Source organism: Sardina pilchardus, chromosome 5 (genome assembly GCF_963854185.1).
Source record: "Sardina pilchardus chromosome 5, fSarPil1.1, whole genome shotgun sequence".
In the NCBI taxonomy this organism is placed as follows: Eukaryota; Metazoa; Chordata; class Actinopteri; order Clupeiformes; family Clupeidae; genus Sardina; species Sardina pilchardus.
The window spans coordinates 34,665,092-34,691,192 of record NC_084998.1 but is presented as its reverse complement, the minus strand read 5'-3'; the positions used below and the strand labels follow the sequence as shown (position 1 = coordinate 34,691,192).

The window sequence follows — 26,101 nt, the reverse complement described above, 5'->3', positions numbered from 1 at the left end:
TACTGTGACTTGAAAAAGATAAATTCAAGATCAGCTGATTATTGAGTATTTTACGATCAAAATAAACCAGTAGATTTTTCCTTCAGAAGTTGATTATCAATTGGCAAAATATTTGGGCTACACTCTCAAAATTAAATTAAATTGTATGCTTTGAATCCACAGCTGCTCACAACACCTATTCAAAAATGTAAATTTTTATGTTGCATGCCACAATGTATGGACATACACACAGATTAACACATTTTCATGGATGTGCTTAACAAATTCAAAAGAGGTGAATGTAAACCCAGCTTGTGGGTTTTAACACTAGAAGCGCCAAGCGCCGGTCATTTGACCGCTGACGCGTATTACTAAAAGCGCCATGTAGGTTTGACCTAGATATACCTAGAACTGCCGGGCTGCGGTCTTTTGACCGCAGCGATTACAAAAAAAAAAAATCTTTTCACTCGATTAAATTCCAGGACCCTACGTTCACGACATTTCCTAAATACGCGTGTTTTATCACCCAGAATATTTACATGATCAAAAGCACACCGGTACAAGCTAGTTTAGAGCTATTTACGCTCACTTATGTGACAACACTATGCTGTCTCACTTTCGGCAATGTTCGTCCAGGCTGCTATTCTCTTTTCTCACAGCAGATGTCGCAAGGGTTTCCTGTCAGTCGGGCATGAGAATAATATTTTACCATAACACATATAGTTTATATATGTGCAATATGTATTATATATATATGTGATTTATTTTAATAACTATTTTTCATTTACATGGCATAGTCTACGGAGGCGATTTACTGTGGTAAAATGCAAGTTTTGAAAACGTTGCGACGTTGTTCTATTAGGCAGGCCTACGTGTGTAAAAAATATTTTCAGCTGAAATTCGTTGTAGTATTTATGTACGTAGGGCGCGTAAGCCTACGTACATTCATAGTTGTATATCTTATTTTCTATTTGTAGGCTATCTTTTAAAGCTCAGACTAATGTATAAGCATTTTCTTACATATTTGCTGGACAAACTGAGTTGCGTCGCTTCAAGTACCTATTTCCGATTGAAGGACATACTAAACGTTAAGTGGCGCAACGTTAACTCGCTCGACTATTACGCATGAGACTCGGGTTCACACTCGGCACGAGCGAAATGATGTAGCTTATATTGACTGAATTCACTGACCGTTTTTCAACGTCGACGAACAATTATTTTTATTAATGGTTTTTAATAACAAACTATCTGAAATAAACGGGTGAATCACAATACTGTTTACCATTAACGAAAAATAATTTCGCCAGCCAATAATTTTCTGAGCCAAATTGAGCCCCCATCTGACAAACTTTTGCTAAGTCAGTTAGACTTTTTGCATTTAAAAATAATTATATCAGAGAGCCGATAGCCTAGAAACTAGGCCTACATGCGAGTTTCTTACTGGATACACCACATCAGTATTGTGCTCGTTGCTACGATACACAGGACTCACAGTGAGTTGACGACCAATTAAAATGACATGGGGAAAGAAGCAAACAAGATAGCCTAATTTTGATCTCGCCTTACATACTTTCCTAATTCCTACGTAGGGCTACTCAGACTTTTGTTAAATCTTCGGGGCCCGGTTGCACAAACACCAAAACCAAAGATTGATGATATGAACCAAATATTCTGGATTACAGCATTGAACGCGATAGGCTATTACTGCGACTTCCACCGTTTCCTTTCCAGAGATTGCTGCACTGTTCATAACGCATGCAGTCTACATTGAACTGATTGAAGTGAAACGTGCAGAACGTTGTCCAAAACAATACAATAACATTGTGTGTTGAGATCTGTAGATCTGTAGAGACATGAAGTGGCAACTAAAGCCATTATCAGTCATGAAAACTTTGGCGGCTGCAGCAGGTTTTGGCTGAGCCAGCTAGCCAGTCAACAACTTCATCAGCCAGCCGTTATTCTCAAAGCAAATGGCTTCGGGGTCTATACATTCCCCCTCCCCCATACACTCGTCTAGGCTACTTAGGCTACAGACATCACCGCGGCATTGAGGACAATTAACTGCCTCCCCACCCCCACACCTCTCTCTGTCCCCTGCATATCTGTAGGCTGGCTGTTTACTTTAGGCAACTCGTGGAAGAATGCGCAATCATGTTTCATTGCATATGCGCGTTTCAGAATGTTCGAATTCGCCAGCGTGCGTGTAGTTGTGTGAATAGAAAAGAATAGAATAGAATATAGCCTACTTTATTGATGCCTTGCTCAAAAGAACTTCAGCCATGAACAGGTCAGGGATCGAACCATAAAGCCTATAGCTTTTTTTCAGGTAGACATCGCAAACATAGCCTACACATTTGCAGAAAGGAGAATATCTTTCACTCATAATTTTTAATCAGGCTACTTCTCGCACCTATGCCTGCTCAGCATAGCTCTCTCTATCTCCCTCCCTCCGATGTAGCTAGACCCTATAAGATGCTTCTCCCTAAATGAATGAAAATTGTTTTAGAAAGTAGCCACGGTAGCCTGTAAAATGCGGCATGAAATCCTGGCTACTGTGTAATTGAAACCAGACTGTTAGGCTCTTTGTTCCAGGTCCGATCATTTTCGGCGGCTACCTTAAATGAATAGAAGTGAATTTGGGGAGTGAATTAGAACTAGCCACCCATTCATTTTAGAGCTTAGATTATCTGCCCAAACCCGAACTGCGGGTTACTACATACAAAATGTAAAAACAAAATATAAAAGATGAAATACTATGAAAAAGTTGAAAGTCAAGTTTGCTTAAGGTTTGTTCAAGAACTCTTCCAGAGTTTTTACCTCAAACAACACAAATCAACACATAAATGTACATAAATGAACATGAATGAACAGATATAATGAACAGATAACTCAAACGTGCTGTATGTCATAATGAAACAACCACAGACTATCAACAACACGGTCTGACACGAATGACACATGGCTTAGTGCAAACTGAATTTATGACCAAACGATTTGATTCGTGCACGAAGCACCATCTAGCTATCATTATGTGTAAGTAACAGCCTCCCATTCTAAGGACTCAGCGGTCTTTTGACCGCCTCGTCGCGCTTTAAGTAGTTCACACCAGCACGGCGCTTCTAGTAGGTCGTCAAAGCGGTCAAATGACCGGGGCGTGGTGCTTCTAGGTATAAGTGGGTCAGAACGGCACGGCGCTTCTAGTGTTAAGCATGATGGTTCTCTGTTCTCTAAGGATTATATCTTATGTTGCAGCTTACCCCATACACCAGCTCCCCAACCATTCCATTCCAGATCTTTGTCTCTGGATCCCTGGCACCATACTTCCCATCAGGCACTATGGAAATCTGGTACTTTATGCCAATATGTTTGGCAATTTCAGAGGCCAAGTCCACACAGTACCCCTCATACCGGTCGTTACCTTCATATAATTCCCAATTCTTCTTAAGCATGACATATGGACCCTCCTAAAACAACCAGATTAGGAAACAATACAACAATGGTATCTTGATTAAGACACTGCTGTTTAACACAGTAAAAAAGTTAAAATAGCATGACAACATAAACAATATATTTAAAAAAACAAACAAACATGGAAACGTCATTATTGATATAAAAAAATATTTTACTACAATACACTATTCCGGAAACCTTTGTAGGTCACTGGGCTGATACAGAAACCAAGAACCACTACGACATTAGGAATAAGCTTTAATTTGTGTTTGAAGTGTGCTATTTCCCAACTAAAAACAAGGCAGGATCACACCAAATGCAGTTTTCTTGCTACTGGGCTCCCCTGCAGTTGCAGAGTATGGTCTATGTATCTTGAACAACTTTCTTAAGTGAATTTTCATTTAGCGTTTCTGGCCCAATGGGCAAAATTTGCATATTGCTTTGACAAAATGAAAAGAACGAAACAAAACATGGACATAGACACCAGTGTTGTATAGGATGACACCTGTGGTTATGAGCCAGATATGAGTCAAATATTGTAATAATAATCAGGTCATTTGTGGGCGGGTCAGTTCAAATCATGAGAAGGTTAACATCAATATTTTAGAAATATTTAATTCATGGATTATCTTGGACATAAGACTTTTCCAGCACATTTGTAGCCTACTTGCTGTATGTAGCCTATTATGTTGACACATTTGATGGCTTAAAGAGGATATGAAACAATTTCATTTTTATGGGTTTGAAACAAAGTAAAGTTAAATGGAATTTATTTGGAGAAAAAAATAAACTTAAGGTAACTGCTAACCATTCAAAAAGTATAGTAGGTGGCAGAAAATGTGAACCGTGGAAAAGCCAAAAGATTGCATAAGTTAGTTCACTAGATAGAAGTCTAAATATAACTGCTTAATTCCAGCTTGCTCTAAACCAAATACAAATGTGCAAATGTGAGGCAAGGATAGATAACTTGTATGAAAAGAATATTTACTTAAACTAGAAGTGTAATTTTACGTAAAGCTTAAGTGTGATTTTGTTTTAGCTTTAGATAGTGTTTTTACTTAATCTTTTAAAGAACGATTGTTTAGCCTTTAAAGTGTTTTAATCAAGCTTATAGAGTATGCTGTGTTTAGCAGTTCCTGCATAGGGCCATATATGGGCCACATCCGTGTGCTGTGTTAGAGTTTTAAGTTTAACAGTTCCTGATTAGGGCCATATATGGGCCACATCCGTGTGCTGTATCAGAATTTTAAGTTTAAGAGTTCATGCTTACAGACAACATCCGTGTAGTGTCACAGTTTTAAGTTTAAAGAGTTTAAAGGGAAGCCACCAGAAAGAGGAACAAGAGAGAGACAGACAGCTGAATGTATAGATTCAGGCTCTGATGTATAAAAAGGGCCCCGTAACCGGGGTTCGAGACACACGCGCGCTCTCCATCACCTCTCCTGGACTTCACCGACTGAGAGCAAGAAGATTTTTTTTATATTCAATAAAGTCATAGCCCTTACCCTTGGTTAGGGATTCTGTTAAAAGGGAGTCCTTTTTCGAGTTTTCGTTGCCACCCCTGTGTCAACGAGAATGCTGAACTTCTTGCAAGAGGCCCATGCCTACAGAGGGGACCCGGCTGGGAGTGAGTGAGTTGTCCGTTTGAGGCCTTACTTTCTAGATACTGTTAATGGGCAAACACTTACCGCGCAATTCACTGACATACACTGGAGTAGCGAACTCAGCTGTGTATTTAGGGAGGAATGTCCTATGCACTGATGCGATCACAAAACCAACCAGACTTTATGTAGCGTGCGTGTTTCTGTAAGGAACAAGGTTAGGGGGCCTTCGCAAGGTCCTAATGCACATCACACAAGCAAAGACAAGGAAATCTGCTTTTAGTAACTTATGTATGTAAAAACGGAGTACAAATTATCAATTAAATCTGTTATATGCCATGCATTTATATAGATTCCCTTGGAAAAAGCCATATGAACTAATTTTGCCCTGTGAACAGAATTAGGTTGAGTTTGTTGCATGTTTCCGGTGGGATAAAGTAACCTGTTTCCCCCAGCCGTGTTACACAACAATTAGGAACCTAGGGCCCCCTTAACCCCAATTCTTCACCCTCTTCACGAAGAGGTGAATAGTATCTGAATTCCCAATGCCAAATTAGATTTACTTCATGTCTTCTATATCATAGAAGTCTGTCACTAGAAAAGTTATATATGGCTGAATCTTTCTGTGACCACGAGGAAAAGGCCCCCTTGTCCCTCCACTGACGATCGACAGCCTTTGTAACAGGAGGATGACTTTTAGAAATCATTGTCACAGATTAGCTTAAGCAATAAATAGCCCAGTCCCCCTTTAACAAGAGAGTCACACAATTACAAGCACAATTGCAGGAAATAGGGTTAGCATGAAACAGATATATAACTAAGGAGAGCCTCCTGAATAATATCTACTTGTTGACTCTGGACTCCTGATTAAGGATTTTGATTCATAAATGGAGAGAGCCTCTCCCTTGTATCAGTCCTTTCGTACATCCTAAACCAGTTGAAAAGGGGCCTTTGCAACAGACACAACACTGATTAAATATTTCCTCTTTGTTAACAAAGGGAGAGCCTTGCAGAGTCGAAAAAGGGAAGTGCTTAGTCTTTAGCAAGGTGAAGATCTCACCGAGTCTAAAGACGGTAGCACCCACACCACCCTCTTAGCAAAGTGAGAGCCTCACAGAGTCTAAAAAGTTAATATACACGCACACACCCTGAGTAGCGATCTCAGCTGTGATAGGAGCCCTGTAATCATCAGAATGGATACAAAACGCGACAAAAGACATGTCAGGACAACTCATGAAGGCTTTTATTTTGGCTCGTTGCCATATTGCTTTTATGTCAGCGATGTCACAGGTTGGTTGGTTGACAGTTGACACCTGGTTGACAGACAGTGCACGGCAAGAAGCATTTTAGGACTGACGTACAGTACGTACCGTTAAACATGGCAGAAGACTAGGAGGAAAGGTCTTTCGAGGTTGAAATTGTAACAGGGGTGGCCAGGTGAGGCCATTGGAAATGTTAGGGTGGCACCAGTCAGCGGGGGTGCGGATTTTTCAAAAAGACGTTGATAAAGCTCCAGTGACACTGAACAGAACAATTTCTTTTTTGGGGGGGGGGGGCAGTAGAGAGCATTGGACAGGACAGTAGAGAGCATGACAGGAAACGAACGGGAGAGAGAGTAGGGGCGGGATCCGTAAAGGACCACGGGGCGGGAATCGAACCTGGGTCGCCGGCGTGCGGTGCAGGTGCCCCAGCCAGTCGCGCCACGGCTGGGGCCAAAGAACAATGGCTAAAAGTGTTCCTATAAGTCAAGCTGCATGATGGGACTGAATTAATGTTATCCTGACAGAAAAAAAAGTTTTAGTTAAATGGAATCAGTATAGAGCTCAAGTCTAATCGAGTCATATTTCTGGATAAATTAGTCCATCATCGCTACATTTTCTGGAGATATTAGTCCGTCATCGCTGCCTAACTTATGCTTACTTTTTTGCTTGAACACATGAGCCCTAGGCTGTTTTCAGGGCATTTTCACTACCTTTTAGTTAAAAGCATGTATCCTGGTCATTGTAAGTGCCATTCACACATGCTACGTATTGTTTTCTTCAGCACAGTCTAGGCTATCCAGATCTGTCACAATATAATGTATTAATATTTGCATTGATTTGATTTTGATTTTTAAATAATAAAAATTCAAAAAGCATACTAAACAAATTCTTACATTTTGACGTGTATCTCACCACAGCAGGCTGACAGCTCGACATGACTTTCATATATGTGACCCTCCACAGCGAAATCAGTCACATTGTTCAAATTTAAAAAATATATAGCTATTACATTTTCACGGGCATAATCAACCTTCAAAACTATACCTCTAATGAATTGAACGTCATATTACTGAAATATTAACATTCAAAGGAGTTGAGTTCATCCTGTCACGCAAAGAGAGAAACGGAGAAATCTGCCTATGAAGTTGACTGTCTCAGCACTCATGAACGCTTTGTAAGGTCGCAGCTACTTTAAGATTTACGGTATAGCGGATAGCTTGGTGGTCGTCAATGAGTGCATTTACCGTAAATATTAGAAAAGAGGGGCAAAAACGAGACGCCTCTAACATTCTGCTGAAGTTGAATTTCTCACCTCAAGAAACTCACGTTTTTAGACTAGAAACGGTACGTTTTTCAGCGAAATGTATTCACGGGCGTACAGTGTAGACCTACCACTGTTTCAAAACACACACAAAAAAAATTCCACGATTTTAGCACACGTAATATAAATTGTCATTTTTTCTCGGAAACGCCTATTGCGACAAGCGACTGGTTTTGCCGTGGAGAGTCACATATATGTGTAGGCCTGACTGCCCTGAAAATGGCAATATATGATACGGGCTCAGCAAATTACAGAAATATGTGGTGTGTGCCTTACAGAAATAAATGGCAATTTTTATTTAGTGATAAATGACTTTTTGACACGAGCTGATCTGACCTGACTTGTTTGCGCGGTAGCACATGACGTGCATGACGATTTTCTAATAACCTTACTACATCGCAATGAACAGTGTAAAGGCAAAAAAGTGTTTGATTTGTCAACATATTTGGATGCAATATGAGTCTTGAATTGGATAACATACATACAGGAGCTAGGAACTCAAAACCGGATTATGTAGTGCTGTGCGATACTACGGTATATATCTTTGTACAACAGAAAAATGTCTATCATACGATACAATCCTCTATCGTATATATCGTAATTTTAACGTGTGTGGCTGTGACTGCTCAGACAATTTAACTGCAGGTGTGTTGCCGCTTCTCACAGCTGCCAACGTAAACTTATTTTACTGACTCGGGATGGGTGGCCAGGCAAATGAACGCAGGCAGCTAATAGTAAACTTTTTTGACGTTGACATAAAGACTAGTGTTGCACGGTGCACCGATACAACAAAAGTGTTCTTCTGAAGAAGCGGTGCGCGCAAGGCAGGTCTCCCCTAAAAGCTAGCCTGTGGCTGTGTGTCTTTCCCCCCTCACACACACTCGTATAAGCAGCAGTGCTATTAACAGCGAGACATTGCTGCTAGTTTAAGTGATGCTATAGTAACACACAATTATAGGCTAATATCAAGTTGATTTGCTCACTTGCATCTCTCAAATGTGTGTTGCTGACCAATCTAGGCTATGGCATTTAGATCATTTGGGCTTACTAATGGGTTTAACATCATTATTTTCTCTCACGTATTTCTTAAAGTGACAGGCACTTAATTACAACCACAACTGTAAAAAAAAAATGTTTCGAAATTATAAGAAAAATTTGCATTCATTATTGGAAAATAATTCCCTTCAGGACGAAGCAAAACCCCTCCACTGCGTGTCGGGGTTCAGTTCATCCTGTCGGGAATTATTTTCCGATAATGACCGGCGTTCTATACATTATCCCTTACTTAACGCCAAGATCTTCTTTTTGGAAGGAAACGTACGATCGAGCTGACCCACTCTTAACAGCCTTCTTAGCGATCAAATGCTCAGTGATCATAGCCTGCCGCTAGGGGCACCTACTGTAGATTTCTAGGCTTTAGTGATCAAGCTGCGTCAGGGAAATGTATCCTCCACTTTTTTAAACAATAAAACAATTTTCAATGTTGCAATGCACTCGTGGCTGTGGACCACTGGCGCAAGAAACATAGACTTAAAAATAATATTGAATTACACGTTTAAGTTTTCAACACATCTGCATATGAGTTTATAATACTTCACATACAAAAAACATCAACAACCCTGTAGCATTCCACGGATATCAAGGAAACAGATGTAATTGAACTAAGAACCTAATCCAATGAGGCTTCACCTGCTACAGTACTCTAGGCGTTGCCAAAGTCCGCGATGTAAAAGTCCGGTTTACATTAATGCATATGTGCACCCCACTCGCAGGCCACATGGGCTGGAGGGTTAGGCTACATCTTCTCGGATATTAATAAAGTAGACAAGCCTACATCACATGCCTACTACCACACTATCTATAAGAGAGATGGGATGCGTCTTGCATGAGTTAATATATGAATGGCCTGAGCTAATAAAAAATAGACCTAGGCTATATTGATAATCACCCTGTTTTGCCCAGGCTGCAGAAGTGCCGCAAGGGTGCAGCAAATTATCTTCAGAAACAATATATTTAAGCTCACGATATTCACACCGGCCCAAAACGTTAACGGCCCACCGGTAATCCTCCCGAATCTCCCGATTAGCCACCCAGGCCTGCACACACACACAAACACGCGCGCACACACGATACATGCGTAGCCTAATTGCACCTGTAGGGGGAACACGGGGCGCTGTGTGTGACTTATGCGCTTATAAAGGGGTGGGTGATCGATTTGCCTGGCATCGATTGATTCCGTTTCAGCACCACCGTGGTGAACAGCTCTCGTTAAGAGCTTCTTCAGAAGCTTCTTTGGCTTGATCTTAAGATTCTCCTAAGAAGGCAGTTATGAACGCGTTTGGGAGACACCCGTATCTTAGCGCTCCTTCTTAGCGATTCCTTCTTTGGAGCCTTCTTAAGTCCTTAAGAAAGATCGCGTTTGGGAAACGCGGCCATTAAAGATAAATGTCGATATGACAATCGTGTCAAATTCAAGTCAAAATAAAAATCAATATGAAATATTGACTATACTGTATGTATAAATGTGTATGTATAAATATGGCAATAGGCTATGAATTTCAAAATGGTTATGGTTATGGTTATGGTTATGGTTATTTAGCAGATGCCTTTGTCCAAAGCGACATACAGACAAATAACAATACAAATTAATTTAAAATTGAGATACAAACATATTAGTGTGTTGGGGGATTATGTGCCTTATAATGTCTTTGATCTCCACTGGTGTGGTGGGGGGCTCCACAATCAAATCAAGAAAGTATTACAATTCTTGACTTGATATAATTTTTAAATTGTGACACATTACAATTATTATCATGTATTTATCTATTTTCATTTTCATAGATAGATAGCCTACTCATTATCTATGATTATGTAAGTAACTATTACTGTATTGAATGTGAGTTATCAGTCTACAACACCACTACAAATGGCACTGGGAAACCTATAGGCAGACTGTTACATTTATTCACCTGGTTCAACAACTGTCACATGTTATAGCCTATGTAATAGGCTATTGGCCCCATGTGTCTGTCAAGGGGCCTTCACTAAAAGATTGTGCTGATACCTTTTGCACCCATTTTTTGTTGCCTCCCAAAGATGACAACCTGGTAACCCCTCTAAGCTATTTATATTGTTTTTCATATGTTCAGTTCACTATTTGTTGTATTTGTTTCTTTAAGGTTTTCTAAGTAGTTTGAATGTACTTTGCTTTATTTTCATATGATTTCATATGTTCAAGACAAAGCTCAGTGTCTTGTGAGTGTATGTACACTAGCAGTGTAATTTACTCTGATGCAAGGGGGCGCTACCTAAAATCTTGCCTAGGGCGCCAAATTGGCTAGGGCCGGCCCTGGAAAGCTCTGTTTCTCCTCTTTCATATGCGTGGCATGTCTGTGCGATGCCGGTTTCGCGAGTAATTGAAGCGAAAATACTTGATGCGCGGGTGAACGCAGAGCCGTATAGACTGTAAATATGATATACTTTGATTTAATTTCATGATTTTTAAAACTGTTCATACTTGATCATACAGACAAGTGTCTGGTCTCGTTGGAAAGCCTCACTTCTGCTCATTCGTGCAATAAAGGTCTCATCTCCCTGCAACTAATAATCGCGGAGCAATGTAGGCTAACGGAGAAGAATGGGTGTGTTTTTTGACGCACATCTACGTTTTACGTCCATCGGCCAGGGGTGGCCCGTGTTTAAGTTGTGGTGGCCGCGGCCACCCCTTGCTGGCACCCCTGGTTGCCAGGAACCCTTCGGCCTAAGCGTTTAAACCAGTGAGGAGAGTAAGATAAGCGCAAATTGTTACAGTGGGTGATTTAAATGAGCCCCCTTCGATTCTCACAGGTGTGGGGAGAGTGGGCAACACCGCCTGGTGCAGTTGTGGACACTGCATAGCAATGCCCAACCCAGGGGAGTCTATCTGTTGCCAGGAGGCTAAAATAGGTCACTTACTTGGGGAAATTCAGTGCATCACTCAGTCACTGAGTTACCAAATGTTGAGCTGTGAACGAGACGTTCATAGGCTATGTGGAGAGAATGACTTTCTCTTTGAAAAGAGTCATCAATTATTTTATATTATCTATATTATTTTTTTGTTAATTTCAAAGGGCAAATAGCAGTGTTGTATAGTTTTGAAATGAATGTATTTGAAGTATTATTTCTCTCAGTGAAAATAAAGTCTATTGCACTTAAATCACCATAGTTTCCCAGCTTTCTTGGTGACACTTCATGTCAAAATTAACAAGGTTTAGCTGGGCTTGCAACGTCAGTGTGGCTATCTCAAAGTCCCAAATGTTCCTCTTTTGGTTGCATAATGCACCTCCATGTTGTAAATTCTAGAGGCAAGGCCAATAAAATTAGCATATGGCCGTGATATTTAAATTACACTTGATTCCAGCCACCACATTCATCAACATTTGTTTATTCTTACGCTGCAATTGGAGTGATACGAAGGTTTCATGAATCAAACGTGATCCCCGTCATAAGATTATTTCTGCGCCGTGGCCTACTGGTTAGGGCTTCAAACTTGTAACCGGAGGGTTGCCGGTTCGATCCCCGACCAGTACACGGCTGAAGTGCCCTTGAGCAAGGCACCTAACCCCGCACTGCTGGTTGGGCAGGCAGCTCACTGCTCTGGGTTAATGTGTGTTCACTATGTGCTGTGTGCGTTCACTATTTTGGTTAGAATTGGGTTAAATGCAGAGAATGAATTTCCCTCACGGGTTCAAAAAAGTATATATACTTATACTTATACAATGCTGGTTTCTATGCTCGGTTGATAAATGAGGGCAACTGACTAGTTAATTGGTTGGACTAATTGAATCACTTTTTCCATTTTTGCTTGTTGCAACTGTGAGATGGAGCTCCCAGCGTCCTGTATTTAAATGCAGGACTAAACCCTTTTGTGTGTGTCCTTTGTTCAGGTGTTTCTCGGCGTATGGTATTTGGAAACCTGCAAACTTTATCTGTACCCACTCTCTCTAGCACTTCAGAGAATGTTGTGGGTGGGCACTGGACAGCGTGTTGGTGGGCCCTATGACCCCAAGGTCTGACATGTCATGAGGCTGTCATATAAGTAAACTAAAATAGATAAGCTAAGCAAACAAAATATCTTGTATGGCGAAATACATCCATTCTGTCTTGTGAAGTGTCTTACCATAATAGTAGTCACAATGACAGTCCTATTCATACCAGAAGTGTCATTTGAAAGAAGAGTTTGGTCCTGGATCAGAACCAACTTGTCTGCATCATTCCAATAACCAATCTGCAAATATAAAACATAGTTAGAAATTAGTTTTCCTGTTACGGTTTTTTTCAATTGCTTACACACATTTTCAAAGCTCTATCTGTTTTTTTCAAAGCTCTACACACAAATTCAATAATTGCTCAAACGAAATGCAAAAAGAGCCCCCTATCTTGCAAAATCAAACACAGCGTCCAACATATTGTAAACATATCTCAAAAGCAAGCATTTGTCTCACATCATAAATACATTTTCCATAGTATTGTCTGTCATTTACACAAAAATTGTTATGGATTAAAAAAATATATATATTGCCATATAAGAGTGAAATACAGTAATATGCAAAAATAACTCAATCCAATCAATATTGGAACCAAAAATCTTTATTTTTCTAAATAAATCAGTTGCTGTTGTGAATTCCATTTTGTACAGCACATATAAGTGTGGTATTTTCATTGGTTGTGTTTGAAATAGGAATACAAGTTACTTTCTGATATATGTTTGTGTGTTAGGTAGAGAATTGTGTGTATTGAATTGCAAAAAGTTAAAAGCTAAATTGAAAACTGTGTCAAGGCTGAGAATTAGTGTATGGTTTTGCTGAATTGATGTAGAGTTGTGAAGTTTGAGTCAAAGGTTTTAGAAATTGTGTGCTACATAAAGGATTAAGGATCATGTTGTCAGTGTCATCAGTGTCAGATTATTAAATTGAGCACTATTACTACACTGATCGTTTTACTAAATCGTCCGCTCTTTTTAATAAACAGAGCACTCATTATACTAACAGGTGCACTTATTGTACAAAAAACAGCACCATCTAGTTAAATGCACACACAATTTAGCTAAATGAGCCCACAATTTGAATGATGCAATGATGACAAAATGAGAGCATGATTTAGTAAGAGTGACCACGCACTTTAGTAAAATGGGTGCACATTCATCCAAAATAACTGAAATAAATAGGGAGGGAAAGTGAAAACCAGCGCCCCAAGCGGTTGCGTTCCTATCGAAGAGCAGCTCCAATGTTAAGTCCCATAGACCGACTTTTCAAAAAAATACTACGCGGCTATACCAGCGATCTTATCCACCAAAAATATTTTTCAGTCTGCATACTGTAATAATCTACTAACTGTGAAAATATCAGACCCTATTTCGCCTTATTAAAAAAAAACGTAATTGCTCGTTTCATTTCATAAATGGACTACAACTTCAAGTGACGTGACACCCTTCCACGACGTTACCGGACGTTACTCACCTAGCATGGTTTGTTTATTAGCCTGTTAGCTAGTTGGTTAGTTAGTAGACAATCACACTACTGCCAGCTCTTGTGTGAGTAGGAGCACAACACAAGTTATCCCAACATAAAGGTAATTACCACGCGGTTTACATCGCTCCCTGTTATTACAAAAATATGATAAGCCAGTAAGCAAATTGCCGTTTTGATCAGTTGAAGATGAAGCGCCCAAACTGGTGACGTCAAATGCTACTGTAGCTAGCTACTGTAGTTCGTTATCACCATGTTACAAACAAACTCAAAACAATTAAACTGATCCTAAAAAATAAAGTATGACCACTAGAAGCAATAGAGCTGACCTACATGCATAGCATATTGAAGGCATTTAACTAACTTCCCATCGTGGGCCAAGATATATTTTTTCTAAAAGAAATTCCCATCCACTCCCACTAGCCTCTAGGAACGCAACCACCAGATGGCGATGAGATTACTTTCCCTCCCTATATAAAAAATGTATTCAAAATTATAACTTGGGTCTTGAGGATATGTCAGAACCCTGCCTAGTGACACTTATTAATTTTTTTGCCCATTGCTTACACACTAAACTCAAATGCTTACACCAAAGCCTCAAAACCTAAACGTTGTGTATTATACTTTAAACACTGTGTAACCATAGCTTAAACACATTCTCTGCTTTGCAAGTAGTTTGCAATTGTGCAACACACTTATTGCAAAACACTACACGCACAATTTCTTACATTAGACACTTTTGTTCAACACACTGTTCAAAAGTGATATCTCATGTTATCATTAAGAAAACACTTCTATTCAAAATGCAAACACATCTGGTAATTGGTAAAAGTAAACCCACAGACATACCTGAAAACACTTAAAGAAAACTGAACACCAATCAGTCTAAGGCTTAGCACTACAAATAGGCTTCAGATAAGTTATTGTGTACCTGTTCAAGTGTGTACTTTTACATTGAGTACCCATGTACAGTTTTCCCTTTACTCCCCATTTCTAAAACCTAAGAATTATTTTCAGTGGGCCAATGAAAAGTATGCAAGCAATGGAGGAGGCATGCAGGACATTAAAGGTGGAGAGGATCAAGAGTGCTTATGGCACACAAGGTGATATTTTCACAGTTGTCTAGCTAGAGACGACATCATCTGGCTGCGATGTCGAGGAGAACTTGTGGCCAGATCAGAAGGCAGGATCCATAAAGCCCCCATCCCACCTCCACTTAAAACTACTGTTCAGCGCAATTCCAGCACGCAGCTGCGCACAATAGTTATGGGCCGCGTTTCCCAAATGCGATCTTTCTTAAGGACTTAAGAAGGCTCCAAAGAAGGAATCGCTAAAAAGGAGCGCTAAGATATGGGTGTTTCCCAAACGCGTTCTTAACTGCCTTCTCTGGAGAACCTTAAGATGATCTAGTCAAAGAAGCTTCCTAAGAAGCTCTTAACGAGAGCTGTTCACCACGGTGGTGCTGAAACTGAATCAATCGATGCCAGGCAAATCGATCACCCACCCAGTTATAAGCGCACAAGTCACACAGTGCCCCGTGTTCCCCCTACAGGTGCAATTAGGCTACGCATGTATCGTGTCGTGTGTGTGTGTGTGTGTGTGTGTGTGTGTGTGTGTGTGTGTGTGTGTGTGTATGTGTGTCTGTGTGTGTGTGGATTCGGGAGGATTTCCGGTGGGCCGTTAACGATTTGGGCCAGTGTGAATATCGTGAGCTTATATTGTTTCTGAAGATAATTTGCTGCGCCCTTGCGGCACTTCTGCAGCCTGGGCTGTGCGGTCGCGGCTCCTTACGTCTGCCAAAAAACTCAAACTAACTGATAAAACAGGGTGATTATCAATATAGCCTAGGCCTATTTTTTATTAGCTCAGGCCATTCATATATTAACTCATGCAAGACGCCATCTCTCTTATAGATAGTGTGGTAGTAGGCATGTGATGTAGGCTAGTCTACTTCAATATATCCGAGAAGATGTAACCCTCCAGCCCATGTGGCCTGCGAGTGGGGTGCACGTATGCATTAATGTAAACTGGACTTTTACATCGCGGACTTTGGCAAGCAGGTGAAGCCTCATTGGATTAGGTTCAGCTTAGTTCAATTACATGAATAATTGTGAGTGACGTGTTTTTATTAAAAACATTTATTTCTTTATGAGATTTTCCTTTTTCTCAGAATAAATTTGCTTCCCTTGCAGGGTGTATTTTTCTCATTGTTTTCATTGTGGGAGTACAATAAATCACCTTAAGATTATTTTTTAGACCTATTTTTAGTCAACTTTTACCAAGGGTGCCAATAATTCTGGAGGGTACTGTATTTCACGGACCTACCGGACCCAAAAGTTGTGCGCAGATCCACTGTATTTGCGGTCATAACTAGTGGCCAGAATTAAATTTAAATCTCTCACTTTGGCCTATACTGACTGGATCTGCTCCCTGCTATTTTAATTCAATGATCAAGATGTATGTTCCCAACCGGCCACTACGGTCTTCTGATGAGCGTCTGCTGTGTCGACCAACTAGAAACGCTAGGTCAAATTCAAGTCTTTGAGGGATGTGATGTGACAAAAAAAAGGGAAAATATACAGTACTGTGAAGATGTTAACTCATCTTCTCTGATTTAGGACTCCATTTTAATCAAATACTTTTTGCGCATGCACAATTAGCTGAGTAAGTGTCTGCAGGTGTGGATGATGTGATAATTGGGCCACACCTACTTTGGTGCTCTTTATAAGGGCCAGGGTTTGGTGTTGTGGGAAGTCAATTGGTACATGTATGCAGGTTATTGTGTTGTCCATTTTTAAAAAATGTTTGATAAAGAAATGAAAGAAGATGTTTTCTATGGTTTTATCTTTTAAAAAAACTAAGATGATGGACTACTTTTTCACATTTGGTGACAGCGGTGGGATTATCCCTCTAGTTGTGTGGAGGGGACCCACATTTCAATTGATTTGGAATACGAAGGTGTACTGCGGAGAAGGGGATGGCAGGTTGATGAAGAGACCTGCTAGGAGAAGAGATCACTGGAGGAGTTGCACTGCTGTCCTGTTGGGTTGGCCTACGCCTGAAGGAGGAATAGCTCGGGAACTCCTTGTTGCTGATGTGAGCCTTGTGGGGAGCTATTGCCAAGGCCAAGAGAGCAGCAGTGACCTGAGGACATCCTGAATATATCCAGTGGCAGACTGGCCTGTGGCCTTGGGAGTAGGCTGGTGCTCGGATAGCCTATTGTCTGCTGGTATTGCAGAGGGCTGAGCGGTGTGGCAGGCGGTCTGGAGGCCTGGATGAGGAGGTATCGGGAGGGCTACTGTGAAGAGTGCAGTTTGGGCCTAGAAGGAGTGATCTTGAAAAGACTGGCAGTCACCTGAGACACTGAACTGATGAAGCACTAATGACTTGCACTGTTTATCTATGTAATGTACTGATCTGTTTTTGTTTGCGCTTGAAACTCTGTTTGCAAGCTTAAAAGAGGGGGAAGGTAATGTGAAGATGTTAACTCATCTTCTCTGATTTAGGACTCCATTTTAATCAAATACTTTTTGCGCATGCACAATTAGCTGAGTAAGTGTCTGCAGGTGTGGATGATGTGATAATTGGGCCACACCTACTTTGGTGCTCTTTATAAGGGCCAGGGTTTGGTGTTGTGGGAAGTCAATTGGTACATGTAAGCAGGTTATTGTGTTGTCCATTTTTAAAAAATGTTTGATAAAGAAATGAAAGAAGATGTTTTCTATGGTTTTATCTTTTAAAAAAACTAAGATGATGGACTACTTTTTCACAAGTACCCTGCCCCCTCCCTCTGGTGTATAGTTAAGGTACCATACCATTGGTTACTGTACATTTAGAGTACATCACAAAATTGAATTTACTAGGCCCCCTCCCTCTGGAAGAAAATGTTGAAAAATAACCCCTTAAATGATGACATCTGATGACTTTTATGAGAACTATTGATAAATTGAAATACATATATTTCAAACATTATAGCATATTACAATGTAGTCTATAAGGCCTAAAGAAAACTAATTTATAATAGAGCAAAGTAGCCTAGGCCTACACAAGACTAAACCAGATATGGCTGAAATATATAGGCTATCATGATAATTTTGTCAACAACGACGTAGAACCATGGATTTTTTCAGTTAGTAATATGTTTTTGTTTATAACTTCCAACATAAAGTTATAACTTTGACTACATGGTTGCTAGGTTACGGGGACGCTGGCGAGACTGACGCCGCTCCAGCTGGCATGTTTTTGTTTGACTTTTTAATAAGTTTTATAATTTCATGTGAATATTTTTTCAATCGACACATAGTAATAGTTAGCGTATATATTTTGCATTCATGTTCGTTATTTTTATTGAATTCTTCCGCCGTGGTAAACGCTATAGGCCTATTCAGAAGTTTCCCAGTAGAGGAGACGGACATAAGCAAGACCAGACTACTGTGCCGCTTGCCTACTGCCTGGTCTCTGTGTGGTGGATCCTGCACGTCCTGTCCTTAAAGGAATAACACCTGGCCTGGACCGACCGGCTACTCACTGCGAGTTGCGCTGCATTTGAACATTTGCGGCTGTTTTGAAACTTTGGCTAAGGCTACACGGTGTCTCTCTCCCTCTCCATCCTGTCGGCGGATCGCTGAGATTGCCGTGTTAGTCGGTTGACTAGCTTGTCCTGGGAGATCGAGGCTTTGTGCTGTGTCTGCCTGCGCTGCTGCGCGTCCATCTATAGGCCTACTCCACATCAGCTCCACAGTCTGTGTAGACTATGGGTGGATTTCTTTACAACGCCGAGGAACTTCGACAGCACGCCTCCTCCACTGCCACCTCCTCCGTCGATGAAGATATGCTCCACCTTTGCAGAGGAAGCGCTACAAGCACAGATGGTCACGCCGCTCCTTTAGGCTACGGACGGACTCAATGTTGCGTTCATGTTAGGCAAAGCGCTAACATTGCCTTTTGGACGCATTGAGTGTTTTGTTGTCTATGTTTCGTTTGTTCATCTGTATGTCAAATGTTTGTGTACGGGTACGCTGGCGAATACGCCACTCCGTCCAGCATTTTGTTTTTGTTTGTCTGCAGCGCTTTGGGTGTGCACTTTGTGTATACAAAAATGCGCTTTATAAATAAATGTGACTTGACTTGACTTGACATTATTTAGTAGGCTATAGGCCTACTTGATGGTTGAGCCTGCCCCATTACAGTCCTCTCAAACTATGTACAATATTGAATATAGTAAACCATAGGCCTATTGATATTGATGCTGACTGAAGAAGTTGCAACGGCTCCCTCTCCTCCCAAAGTAACATTGCAGGTCCCACACCTCTCCTTCTAAAATAAATGGTAGGCTGTTCTGTTTTTTTTCCCCATCTATCAGCACAATGCTACAGTAGGCCTGTGAACACTCCCACATGTTAAATCACACCTTATTTTATCCTTATATCTTCATGCGCAAGTTTTGCTCAACATCAGTAAAGTAGGCTATTGTATTTGCAGATATAAATGAGTTTACAAGACTCTTAAAGGTACACTATGCAGGATTGGCGATTTCATCGCCGGTTTCGCTTTCACTTTTCGTTTTCGCTCGTTTTATGCTTGCATATATCTCTGCAGAGCTTCCCCTACAGCTCTAGCGAGTATATTTTACAAAACTCCTCAATCGGTCAATCTGCCGTGCCTTTTCATGGTGTGCCCGAGGTCTCCTGAAGTTGCAAGTGTGGTTCTACCGCTACAGACCACTAGGGCGGCCGAAAAAAAAACACTGTTCGACCGGTAATGACTCATTTAATCATATATAACAGTATGGAACAAATTGATTAACTGAAAAACGTTGCATAGTTTACCTTTAAGATAGTTTTGCACTGTTTTTCCATATGTAGAGCCTTTTATAACGAATGGACATGCAGTTTAAACGATATTGCCTGATTTATATTACTTATTATACTGTTATACAAACTACTGTTATCATATTGTATGACAGTTGGCATACATACAGTAGGCTATGCACTAGGGGTGGCCCTCTGCATTTTTCATATAGAACATATATGGAGGGCCCCCGTGACTGTGTTCACCTTGAGCCCCCAAATTGCTAAATCAACCCCTATGCCTAATGAATAAAACAAAACGTATTTGAATGTATGAATGATGCTTCTTACCCTTTTTGGACCATTATTCTTTAGTTCAAAGACATCCATTGAGTAATTAACTCTGCGGCCATAAATGTCAAACTGCACATTTCCTGTTAATCCCTGGAGTCTGACCTAGAATATAATTAGAAAAAGTACATAATGTTTTAATAGTTCTGCCTGAAACTTGCTCTTACAATGATTACTTTTACTTTTTGCTTATTTTTCTTTTCAATGGACCGACAAACCTGTTTCAGGGTCCGTTCCATGTCCCTGCCCTGGCTCCATGGTGCTGCAGGATTGGCCAAACAATCTCCAGCATTTCCCCTTCGAGAGATGTCCACTTTTTGTCTGCGAAGGTTCCGGAAGGCTTCAGCCATCACCATCACACCATCATATGTCAGTGCAGATGTGTACTAAGGTGTTCAAAAGAAATGATAAGTAAAAATTTCAGATAAACATTTTTATGATCCATGTTATCTGAACTAATAAGAGCTGAAATGAACTTGAAACCATCATTTAATTATTAATTATTCAGAATGTGAATGATGTCAAGTTTTAAGGCGGGACACAGTGCTGAAAACATTGTTTTTGGCCAATTTCAAGATTGAGAGAGAGAGAGGAGAGAGAGAGAGAGAGGAGATGAGAGAAAATGGCTTGCCCAAAAATGAGAAAAATAGATGGTGAAAACTGAACTTTTAAAGATGAATGGACGGACCAAAACAGTCCGGCCTACAACATCGATGCCAACTGAACGGTAGATTCTGGACTGCCTACCTGTGTCGCTAACTGGCTAGCCTACTGAAAACGCTTGGATATTCTGCTATTTTATGCTGTTGGTTAAATAGATACACACAGAAAACACTTGATATTTAAGTAATGTGCTTCAATGCAGGCCTGTTAACTGTATGACAACAGTGGTTTAACTGGCCCCAGCCGTGGCGCAACTGGCTGGGGCACCTGCACCGCACGCCGGCGACCCGGGTTCGATTCCTGCCCCGTGGTCCTTTCCGGATCCCACCCCGACTCTCTCACCCATTCACTTCCTGTCTCTCTCTACTGTCCTGTCAAAATTAAAGGCACAAAAGCCCAAAAAATATACTTAAAAAAAAAAAAAAAAACAGTGGTTTATCTAAACAAATCATATCAATTTATTTCGTCAGTCATCATCTTCATTTCAATGAGTAAGAATGAAAGTTACACTGTATTTATTGCACACAAAACTCTGCGATATCTCCCGCGAATCACTTCAGGCAAACTGCAGCAGGACTGTGCAGGACCAGCTGCGTCTAACTTTGGTTCCTCCCGGGGTGCCTCTCAACATGCCTCCTCGATCCTCGATGCTCGATCCTTGAGGGGCGTTCCCACTGATCTATAACTAACACTGGATAGGCTATCCCATTGTTTCCCCCCCATCATGCTTTATGTAGATCAGTGAGGATCGAGGAATCGAGGAGCGAGGGAGGACGTATAAACGCTGCATGAGAGGCACCTCTAGTAAGACTCTCAAGCTCACGTTGACGTATGAAGTCAGCCTAAAAGTCAGCTGCAGCCCATCTCGAATGTGCCTAGTGATTCGTCAGCACCTTAGAAAGAGAAGCGATCCTCTTTGACTTTCCCTTTTCAGCAGTGTTTTCGTATAGGTCAGAGCCCATTTGGTTAGGTGCATTAATTATGAGTTTTGTTGATATCAGATCACGTTGCGTTAGCAAGTGTTTTAATGGACTTTGTCTTTGTCCAGGAAGGCTTTCCACAAGGTTTAGGAGTGTGATAATGGGATTTTTTTACCATTCTTTCAGAAGCGCATTTGTGAGGTCACACACTGATGTTGGACAAGGAGACTGGCTCTCAGTCTCCGCTCTAATTCATCCTAAAAGGTGTATGTAATTTTTGCAGCTGACTTAAAGGTAGGGTATGGAATTAGCTTTGTTGGCCATTTTTGCAAAATCACTTGAAATCCTATTCCTAACCCACTTATAGCCACTAAGTTGGAAGCACTGAAATGGAAATTAAACACGTCAATCATCTGCGGAACGGGCAGGGCTCGAAAAACTCCAGCCAATAGTATTCCTCACCCCATACCATCATTTCACAGCTCGTTCGTCAATCTAACGTCTTCCTCTTCCTCCTCCCCACCGCGCGTGACCCTTTCGAAAGCTGGTGACCGCGAGTCAGTGCTGAAACGAAACCAACTGCCTGCAGCTGCACGTCCATGTTCCCCTCTTGTTGTATGTGTCACTTCATTTCTATACAAACTAAGGCAGCGGATACCTACGGAAACTCAATCACCCACGCAATAAATAAGCTATGTAGCAAAAATTACATTTTACCGTGACACGAAGAGTGTTGTAAACATGAAATCGAAACTTAACAGCTTGGAGCTACAGTGGAATAGGCGAACCAACGGGCCAGCACTAAACTCGGATATTTCAGGAGATAATCGCCCTGGTAAGAACAAACCAGATTCTGTTCAAATATACACACCTATGCTACTGAACCATATGTACTACAACCCTTTGGAGGTGAATAAAGAATGTAATTGGGGAAGTTGATGTGAGTGATTGTATGGAGACTAGAGCTCATAGTGCTGTAGACGCCAGGCTGGCATTTCATTTAGCTCTCGCGCTGCGCATTTGAATTGTCGCTCGTGCATGGAGGGCGGGACTTGAGGTTGTATATGTTCAAACTCTGCCGTCCGTTTTGCGAATCCCGTACCCAACCTTTAACTAGTAACGGTAAGTTAATTCAAAATTAATGTTACGCCAAGTTAACTCAAAAACATAAAGCAGCGGGGGCGCTGTGGCGCAGCAGGCTACAGCGTCCATACCATTTACGGGTCCGAGTGCCCACGGGGACCCAGGTTCGAATCCGGCCTGCGGTCATATCCCGATCCCACCCCATCTCTCTCTCCCACTTGTTTCCTGTCTACGTCTTCACTGTCCTATCATAATAAAGGCAAAAAGGCCAAAAAAAAAAAAAAAAAAAAAAAAAAAAAAAACATAAAGCAGCAAGGTAACAAACCTTTTTAAGTTAAAGGGGGATCATATTTTTTTACAGTGTCGGAGTTATAATTGATCAAGAACTTTCACTAAATAATCACATAAGACAAATCACCAAAACTTAAAGGAACCGTATGTAGGAAATGTATTTCAATGAATCATAAAATTGCCCTGATATGTCACTAGACATTTAGAAATCATGCTAATTACAGTGCATGAAAATGCACTGTACTGTTCTTCCTCGGTCTTCTTCTTCTTCTTCTAACGCACGCAATTCAGCTTCAACCGCTAACGTAGAAACTCCATTCAAATTTTGTCGCGTAGGTCTTACTTACGCGATGTGGGCTTTGTATTTTTCAACTTTGTAACTTTTATACTTTTTAAACTATTAGTTAAAAACTATTACAATTTCCCCCATAGACTTAACATTGCTCATTATGACATCACGGCAGCAATTAGAATCTTACGCCAGGTGGCCGGCCACCTGGGCACCAACTGTCAGTTTCTCTGGCTTTAAGCATACAGTCTCTCAGAAGACTACATATCCTGTTAACTGTTTCCTCTGTCCACAACTGTTTCAAAATAAAAGTCCTCAATGCAATAATACACTATTAAATCATTTAACCATTGAAACTACTCAACTATTGAACTGTTCAACCATTCCAACTGTCAGTTATCATCCACTATGCCTCCAGTCAACTACATGAAACCTCCATGTACCTAGCAACCAACATAGCAACCATTAAAATTAAGTGTTTATGACCGTTTCCATAACAACCAACATGATTATACTGCAGTAACTTCTTGTTTCTTGATAGTGGCCACCATGGATACCCTAGCAACAAATGTTTCAAAATAAAAGTCCTCACTAGCAAGTTAGCTAGTTAGCATGGTTAGCATAGTTAGCATTTTTAGCATAACTGTAAAAAATCATCAACTAAGTTAGCTAATCAACCTGGTTAGCATTATTAGCAAATTTAGCATTGTTAACATAGTTAGCATTTTTAGCATTACTGTTAGAAATCATCGGTTAAGTTAGCTAATCAACCTGGTTAGCATTGATAATAAAGTTAGCATTGCTAGCATAATTAGCATTTTTAACGTAACTGCTATGTGACAGAGCGCACCGCGTCTGTCACGCAAGCGGGCGCATTCCCGCCAGTAAGAACAATGGGAACCGAGTTTGCGCTTGAACAGACATTACATACAGTACACACATACAGGAGAAATGAACAGAGAAAGAAATGAAATGCATATGTTGAAAAGTGAGGAATAACTATGTGTTGTGCCTTTGTATGATGCGAAGAAATGGTGAATAGGCCGTGCGCTAAACATGGCTATAGCGGCTGATGCAAGGCATAATGTCGGGGTAGTTGTGGCGGGTTTCGTGCGCGCAGAAACCGCTGCGACTGTGCCAATGTTTGTCTGTGTATTGTGTATTGTCTATGCTAGTGTGTATTGTTGCCTTACCTGATGTCTACCTGTCTTCCGGGGTGCGACAAGAGTGTCGGAGGTGAGACCCAGTTAAAGGGACGGGGCGCGCTCCCATAAGGGAAGCGCTCATGGAGACAGGGGTGTTTCTGTAGTTTTGTTTTATTTGTTATTTTGGGGGACTGTAGCCAAGGAGTTATGATTACATAGGAATGTTGTCAAGTAATGTGTTGCGCTCTAGAGTATCTAGCCTAGGAGGATACGTGGTTGCGCTGATTGATTGTTTGCTGTGTTTGGTCCGCGCCAATAGCATAAAAGAGTATTGGGCGCTTCATTCGGGAGATGGGCCTCTGCCGTGAGAGGGCACATTGTCTCGGTCAGTATGGGTACGCAAAGGGCCTAGCTTTAGTGGGCATTATCCCATGTTTTTGTTTTTCGTTTTGATCAGTGTTTTTCTTTTGTTTTGTATGTCTCTTGTCTAAAACCTACCGGTAGCTTAATAATAAAAAAGAAGTTTTCTTCTACTTTGCATTCCGACCTGAGTCTCTCCATCTGTACGGACACATTATCACATGCTAGAAATCATTACCTAAGTTAGCTAATCAACATTTTAACATGAATAGAAATCATTAGTTAAGTTAGAGCTGGAATGTTTCATCTTTAAACTGTCTACCTTCACACTATCAACTCTCTGTAAACTATGCAACCACCATGTTTACCCTAGCTACACCTTAGTAACCATATCTACATTATCTATATATTTTTGCATTTTTATGCACTGGTAATTCCTTGGAATTGCATTTCTAGTTTCGAATACTTATATCACTGACAACAGTAGTCCGGCCAAGATATTTTAATTTAAAAGTGAAGTTGCAGCCCTCAACTGATGTTGATGTTGTTATGTTGTGTTTTGGTTTGATGCGCCGCCCTACACTTATCTACAAATCACGAAGTCAGTAGTATTTCGCCATCCGGGTTGCCAGCTATGCTAGTTACCACCATAGACAGCTGCAGCTACAAACGTGTTGGATAAAAAATGTCTAATGTTATGGAACCTAAAAGACCTTGTTATGAATCCGAAATACGTCTAAATAAAACAAGGATTTAGGAGATTGAGACGGCTGAAAACGGAGAAGAATTTGAAGACAGACGTCAGTGTTGTTAATTTGCTCCTGGACAGGTAAAGATTCATCAGTTTGGCTAACTTACTAGTAGGCTACTGTAAATTGACATTTTAAATAGCCTATCATGACAGTTGAACAAATTATGCAAGTTCGTGCAAAGTATGTTGGCCATATGGAGGAGGTGGGTCATTCAATTGAAAAGGTAGGCTAAGGAATTGTTTGGGAAATAAAAGCAGCTAGTAGTCATTGCTAACGTTAGCAATGCATTATCAGAGTTCGTTTCTCTATTTTTATGCTCAGGAAAACAGCACTTGCCAT

General features: G+C 40.8%; 1 protein-coding gene across 1 annotated transcript in view; it reads right to left on the bottom strand.

The window, feature by feature from the left end:
* Positions 1-26,101, bottom strand: part of LOC134080763 (glutamate receptor 4-like) — a 183,140-nt gene that overhangs the window by 42,093 nt on the left and 114,946 nt on the right. The window contains exons 7-10 of the mRNA XM_062537366.1: positions 20,478-20,645; positions 20,260-20,364; positions 12,772-12,879; positions 3,237-3,443 (exon numbers count right to left, since the gene is read on the bottom strand). Of these exons, the coding sequence (XP_062393350.1) occupies positions 3,237-3,443; positions 12,772-12,879; positions 20,260-20,364; positions 20,478-20,645 (588 nt within the window). The remainder of the gene's footprint in view (positions 1-3,236; positions 3,444-12,771; positions 12,880-20,259; positions 20,365-20,477; positions 20,646-26,101) is intronic.